Source organism: Sinocyclocheilus grahami, unplaced genomic scaffold (genome assembly GCF_001515645.1).
Source record: "Sinocyclocheilus grahami isolate Dianchi unplaced genomic scaffold, SAMN03320097.WGS_v1.1 scaffold84.1, whole genome shotgun sequence".
In the NCBI taxonomy this organism is placed as follows: Eukaryota; Metazoa; Chordata; class Actinopteri; order Cypriniformes; family Cyprinidae; genus Sinocyclocheilus; species Sinocyclocheilus grahami.
The window spans coordinates 901,972-909,834 of record NW_015505263.1 but is presented as its reverse complement, the minus strand read 5'-3'; the positions used below and the strand labels follow the sequence as shown (position 1 = coordinate 909,834).

The window sequence follows — 7,863 nt, the reverse complement described above, 5'->3', positions numbered from 1 at the left end:
GGTGTGCTGTGATTGGCCAGCTATCCAGAGCATTGTGATTGGCCGAATACCTCAAGCGTGTGACGGAAATGTTACGCCCTTTACCATATTGTGATGCCCTGTCCGGCCGGAGCTAATGTTAATAAACATTAAAACCCATTATAAACGAGGCATTTGTTGCATCCAGTGGGTACATCATTACGAATTATAATGACTTATACTGACTTTTTACGCGTTGCATCGCGCCGCGTAAACATAAAACCATGTCTGCATTTGTGATCGGAGAAATGACAAACAACAAGTGCTACTCTACACTGCTCAAAACTCGCGTTTGAATTGTCATTGGCAAATTCGTTAAATATAAAAAATGTACTTACAGTCTGTGAGTCAGAACAGCCGGCATTGTAGTCTACTCTACCAGGATCAGGAAACAGTCCTCCATAAAATGTGCTGCACACATCTGAATATTTGGGTTGAACTGTTCTGGAACAGTGTTGTAAATAAAACTTGAACCACAAATAAAACCACTGATTTCTAGTTGTGTCCTCTTTTGGAAGGCCAAACAAAGTATTTTCGCTTTCACAACGAAACAGCGTCACACAACACGGCCTAGAGTGAGCGGAGGCCGGCTAGAGTGAGCAGAGGCGGGCAGGCTTGAGAACGGCGCGGCCAGCGGATTTGAAGGAGGAGCGTCCGGAGGGCTTGCGGCAACCACATGTGACGACCTCGGGCTGGACTCCGCTTCGTCCACGGTGAAAGCCGATCCGGCAATCCACAGCGCAAAGTTGATGTATTTCCTCAGCGACCAGCACGGATCAGCTCCAGGCATGACGAAGCAGATATCGTCCTCTTTTGGAAGACCAAACAAAGTAGTTTCGCTTTCACAACGAAACACAGTGTCTCCACAACATGGCCGCGGCGGCAACAGTGAGAATAAAAGTTACGCCTTCTTTCTTTGGATGAACATTTGGGCGGTGTTATGCAAATCTTCCCACATCGTGACGTAGACATGTGGGGGCGTGTTAGAACGAGCCGTTTTAGGTAGGCGTGGTTGACACTTAACTTTTATAAAGAATATCTCTTTGGATTTGAGACTTTAATCTTTGCAACTTTACAGATCTTATTTATGCAACAAGAGCTTGTAACACTCCAAAGAGAAAGAAAAAATTTTAATCACATCATATGACCCCTTTAAACATTTAATGGCTGCAGTAGTCGTAGCAAATAATACATCTGAAAAAGCAACATTACCATTGAGACATGCTGAGAGGCTCTTGAGAGTGATCTTGACCTTCAGCCTCCACGTACCATTCAACATCTCTGGAAACCAGCAGATAAAGGCTAAATAAAAATGTTTTCTGGTATCATCTGCAAAAAGTATATGCATCTTTTCTAGTATAATCATGGCCACTTTTCAGAGTCTGATCAATTCCAGATCAGCTGGTTTTACTCTAAAATCCATCACATTATGCACGTTAAATGGGCTGCGAGTCCGTTTCATGTTGACTAAGAACACAAACATTTATTATTCTCCAAAACTAGGGAATCCCTTCTGGCAATGAAAGAGTTTCTTCAGATGATTAGACGATTTCACAACCCGAGCCAATGCATCTAAATCTTTGGCATTCACACCCTTTAATTCTATCTGACGTTTTACCAGAGCTATTCCAATGCTCTGTTCCAACTGTTCAGTCGAATCCAATCCGAGTTTGGTCCAATCAGGTGTTGGAGAAGAAACAGGGCTGGATGGAATATATAATGTGCGCGTGTATGTACATGTAATGGATGTGCACGACTCAATCGCTGTGCATGTCTTGCTGTTTATGGGGCCAAAGGTCCCAATAAGCCTTGATAGAGGAGAGCTGGTATCTCTGTGAGCGCTGGACTCCATAACGAGGAGAGACAGGTGTGCGGCAGACCCTTGGCCCCGCTGCGGCCCCTCAAAGGCCCCATGCTGGGAAGAGAGGTGGCCGTCCCTCTCCACACAGCCATTTATCTCAATTTCAGTCTGCCCGGCGTTCCCGGATCAAACAGCACTTAAACTAAATAACCCTGCTGGAATTCACCGGCAGACTCATCAACCTGAGATACATAAGCACACCTCACAGTGACCAAACCAGACAGCCACTGCTTCAGTTATACAGTACACCATCACTTGTGAAAAAGTCTCATTAAAAATTTTTTTTTATTATATATGCATATTAGAATGATTTCGAAAGGATCAGGTGACACTGAAGACTGGACTAATGGCTGCTGTAAATTCAGCTTTCCATCACAGAAATAAATGACATTTTAAAATATGTTCCAATAGAAAACAGTTATTTTTAATTGTAATAATATTTTACAATATTACAGTTTTACTGTATTTCTGATCAAATAAACCTAAGTCAAACAATAGCTTTGAGTGAGGAACAAACCGGTATTTTAGCAAAAACTTATTTGTTAAGATACAGGTTTGATGTTTGATGCCAAGCCCCATTGGTTCCAGCACCAAAAAAACGGTGTGCCAGTTTGCAGGAAAATTAAATTTGACAGCTGCAGCAGAGAAAACTAAATAACTAAATTTGTAAATTGTCATTTTTTCTGTCTGTCTTCACACAAAGCTATCATATGATTTCAGAAGACTTGCAATATAGCCAAACATACTATGGACTCTTTTTATATCTTTTTTATGGCCTTGAAAAAAAACTACTTTTGTGTTCCATATAAAAAAAAATTAACAGCTTATGATTTTGGAACAACTTCAAAATTTTAATTTCTTATCTCTTTAATTCTAAAGGTCACCGAAGGGGGAAAATAGTCAGGAAACTACATTTAGACTGTTTTGGGTGCAAGACACCTTGACTAATACTATAAGTGGCCTTCTAAGGGAAAAAATAAACTGCAACAAAAGTAGAATATGGTCCATTTAAATAATTTCCTGGCTTTTGAAGTATGCGCCTCTTTAATGGACAGCGAGGGCATCTAATGCCAGTATGTTGGCGTGGTGATGGTATTGGCATTGTGCTTTTGTTCGCTGGAACGCTTTCAGAGAGGAATAAAAAGGTGAAAATCTATTTAGTGGCTTTGCGCCATACCTAAAGTGTCAAAGCGTGAACAGAATGCCGGTGTGCGAGAAAAGAGACATAAAAATAGAGAAAACGCAGATGACAGAGGAGGCAGATCTGCTGTTATGCACACTGGCAGGTAGTGTATCAGAAGCCAAGGGTGGTTGTACTAATAGTTCTAAATACACCCCATGATGAGCTATTAGAAGAGGCTTTTTGTGAATGTGATAAATAAATCCTCTTTAGTCAGTGTGACAGTAATCCCAGAGCCCCCGTGCCTCCGTTCCTTACCAATCCATCAAGCGGCGCCTGCATATAATCAGCGCCGCATATTTCTCAAATGCATTTCCGTACGCTACAAAGACTTCCCCAAACACGCATCTCTGGAAACTTCCAGCATGCCTGGTCTCGGAGGAATACATGAAACTTCATTTCCCACGATGCCTTGTTTCATCTTCATTGGTTGGAAATCAGCGAGAGGCACAATGAAGGGCACTTCTGGAAAGGGGCATCGTTTATCAGAGCTATAAGCAATACGGCTCGTCTTACTAAGCCTATTACGTATTGGATTTCTGTTGCTGTGGCATAATTTATTTGAGCTGCCGCGGCTCAAAAGCAATAATACTTGTTTTTGATCAATTAAGAATGTCTTTGTGAAGGCGAAATACTCACTTGGGGTTGCTCACTGAATTAAAAAAAACGCCAAAGATGTAATTCTACCTCAGATGATCAAAAAAAAATCATACATGCATGAGGAAAAATCTAAAAGTGTTCACTGTTCATTTCTAGAATGATAGTCGGGGGGAAAAGAGAGAGAAAAGGACTCAGATCGACTATGGTAAGCACAGTTTCTGCCAAAATTGTAGCTACTGTAAAATAATGTGTTTTTTGTCCTTTTAAAAGCCTTGAAAGACATAGTCAAAGATGTAATTCTACCTCGAATGAACAAAAAGAAAACATACATGCATGAGGAAAAATCTAAAAGTGTTCATTGTTCATTTCTAGAATGATAGTTAGGGAAAAAGACAGGGAAAAGGACTCTGTGTTGACACAGCTTCTGACAAAACAGTTACTGCAGCTACTGTAAAATAATATATTTTTGTCCTTTTCAAATCCTTGAAAGACAGTCAAAGATGTATTGCTACCTTGAATGAACAAAACAAAAAAACACCTATGAGGAAAAAAATCTTAAAGAATAATATACATTTCTAGGCTGGTAGTGAGAGGACACCTTACAAAAACTGACTATGGTAAGTACCCACAGTTTCTGCTAAAACAGCTACTGTAGCTTCTGTAAACTAATCATAAATAAATCTGGTGTTTCCTTTAGGCAGTGTAAGAAGATCCAGAATATTTCATGAACGCAGCACACCTTTTGCATAAGTAGCTATACCTATACCAGCATTCTGGAAGAAACTACAGTGACCATGGTTAAAAGAAAAAAAAAACAATTCTAAGATGTAACAAGGACAGTGTTAATAAAAACTTTGGGAGGAAGCTATAAATCACTGAATCTGTATCATCTATACTGTACAATACAAATTTTATTTGTCTGTGACAATGTGTGTGAGTCTGGAGTGCTGTTGAAATGTCTGGTGTATGTGCAGATGATCTGTGACTTCTATTGGCTCCAGCTGTACTGAGAGATGTGGTAGAAGGGATGGATTACCATGGTGATGAGGTATGTTGTTGCCCTCCAAGGTGGAGTGTCTTGGGCCTAGTGGCGGAGCAGGAGCTTGCATTAGCAGACCTCTCCCAGTATGGCTCGCTGTGGAGAAATGTGGAAAAGCTCTTAACGGCCATAATGAGGGAAACATCAGCACCCAGAATGACCCAGAATTCTCACAGATTATGAGTACAACTTCAATGAGGAAAACATTTCAAAAACAATTACATATACTTGATAAACTGAAATATAATACAGAACAATAGAACGACAGACAGAACGGTAGATAGCTAGAATGATAGAACGATAGTATGATAGAACAACAGACAGACAGACAGACAGACAGACAGACAGACAGACAGACAGACAGATAGATAGATAGATAGATAGATAGATAGATAGATAGATAGATAGATAGATAGATAGATAGAACAACATACAGAACGACAGAACGAACAATAGATAGATAGATAGATAGATAGATAGATAGATAGATAGATAGATAGATAGATAGATAGATAGATAGATAGAGAGATAGATAGAGAGATAGATAGATAGATAGATAGATAGATAGATAGATAGATAGATAGATAAAACAACAACAGACAGAACAATAGAAAGAACAATAGATAAGAGGATAGAAGGATAGGTAGAACAACAGACAGACAGAAGATAGATAGATAGAACAACATACAGAACGATAGAAAGAACAATAGATAGATAGATAGATAGATAGATAGATAGATAGATAGATAGATAAAACAACAACAGACAGAACAATAGAAAGAACAATAGATAAGAGGATAGAAGGATAGGTAGAACAACAGACAGACAGACAGACAGACAGACAGACAGACAGACAGACAGACAGACAGACAGACAGACAGAAAGACAGACAGACAGACAGACAGACAGACAGACAGACAGACAGAAAGAAAGACAGATAAATAGACATTTAAATAAGCTGATAGAGAGACATTTTAGCAGATAGATAGATAGATCAACAGACAAACAGACAGAAAGAACAATTGATAGGAGGATAGAAGGATAGGTAGAACAAAAGACACAGACAGACAGACAGACAGATAGACAGATAGATAGATAGATCAACAGACAGAATGATAGAAAGAACAATTGATAGGAGGATAGAAGGATAGGTAGAACAAAAGACAGACAGACAGACAGACAGACAGACAGACAGACAGACAGACAGATAGACAGATAGATAGATAGATAGATAGATAGATAGATAGATAGATAGATAGATAGATAGATATCTAGATAGATAGATAGATAGATAACTTTTTATAAAAATGACGAATTTGTTGGAATGTAAAAATAATGGTCTCGGATAATAATGAAAAATGGCACTATATGCAATGTAAAATGAAATGAATTAGAAATGTTTTTTCTTTTGATGTTTTCTGCTGTTAGTAACCAGTATGAGAAATATTTACACCACACAGCATATATTCTATTAATTTTGATATTTGAAATACAAATAAAGCAGCATATAAGTTTACATGTTGATAATTGAGAAAGCCGTTTCAGTGCTGCATTACACGCTGTAGCTCCGCCTTACTCAATCATTGCCAGACTCTAGAATGTTTACTGACTGATGTTAAACATGTATTTTTTCAAAACAGTAGTTTAACATTAACACATTTTCCGGGTTATTGATTTGGGGCAATGCGACTGGCTCGTCTGGGGCGTGATGCACTACAGATAAGGGGTGGCATTCTAATTGCTCTGCATAAACGGCCTCGTTCACGCATTTATCTGCAGCACTCAAACGCTAAAGAGCTTTTATTTGTTAAGGGCTCTTCATGATCCCTGTTAAACACCGGAGGTTGCTGCAGGATGAATGGGGAGGAATTGAAAGGCGAGGTTTTAACGGTAAAGGATTGATATCAGACGGGGTGAACGCGGCCGCGCTCCTCTCTCTCTATATCTCCTCTAGATTGATGCCTTGCAATTTACAAACTTCTACGGGCCACAATTCATTTAGCACAATAAATTCCCTGCAGGTATGGAGAGTGTCGCCATTCTACCACCAACTGAATGAAAACACCTCCACACGCAACGCTCTGACACACACACACTCACCTACACATAAAGCACAGTGTCTCCACGGCCCAATGTAGGCCCATTTTGATTTTGTTTCATGGCCGTAAAGGCACTGTATATTGCAGACAGCGGCGGAAGATTTGGTCCATTTTTCAAAGCCGACTATATTACCCCTACACCACGCATTCTCTTTAAAAAAAGACCTTTTTTCCCCACATGTTGGGAAAACTAATCCCCATCTGGTGCATTGTACTCTATAAAATGCTCCGACGTGGCCTTTCCGTGATTTCCAGGGAATCGGCGATATGATTGAAAATGTGTCAGTTTTGTAAGCAGGCCTGCTCCGGGTGCACGTACAAAACAGCACCGCTGACCCTGACGCCGTCTCAATCGCGTCAGACTTCCTGTGCACGCTAAATCCTGGTCCTGTGTGACTCCTTGACAATCCTACAAGCTGGAGAGAGGTGCTGGATACGTTCTCCTGCTGTTTTGGTACAGTGATTATTTTCTTCCAACACCAAAATTAGGGATGCACCGATACCGGTACTGGTATCGTATCGGGTCCAATACTGCGCTCCTGTACTCGTACTCGTAAAAATGCCCCGATACAAAAAAACAATACCAAACAGCGTGTGAATAGAGCTGTGTCCAGAAAAAGAAACACTGAAAACAGAACAACAGAGAGTAGAATGGAGTTATTAGAGATTAAGGATGTCTATGAAGTACATGCAAGTAATTAATATAATGTTAAACATTCAATATTCACGCCTATATATCGGATGTGCCCGAGCTGATAAGCAGAGCACGCTGGGTGGATTCTGAATGCACAGCTGCACAGATGCACAAGCTTGTCGAGTGAATATCTCACAGACATCACTGGAAAGTTTGTAGTTCGGTCGGATATGTCAAAAGCAAGTAAGTAAAACAATGCACAAGTTACTAAAGTTATTTGACGGTATGGAGAGCGAGCGAGAGAGAGAGAGAGTCCGAGAGCACGCACTTCTGTTGCATGATCTTGATTGCTGTTCGCTCCATTAGCGCATACATTTGGATTAAAACTAAATCGTAAATATAAAACAAACAAAAATTATAGGGGCATTCACT

General features: G+C 40.0%; 1 protein-coding gene across 1 annotated transcript in view; it reads right to left on the bottom strand.

The window, feature by feature from the left end:
* The window catches only part of npas3 (neuronal PAS domain protein 3), a 341,558-nt gene that overhangs the window by 258,823 nt on the left and 74,872 nt on the right, over window positions 1-7,863 (bottom strand). Inside the window, exon 2 of the mRNA XM_016274094.1 lies at window positions 4,696-4,794. Coding sequence (XP_016129580.1) covers window positions 4,696-4,794 — 99 coding nt within the window. The remainder of the gene's footprint in view (window positions 1-4,695; window positions 4,795-7,863) is intronic.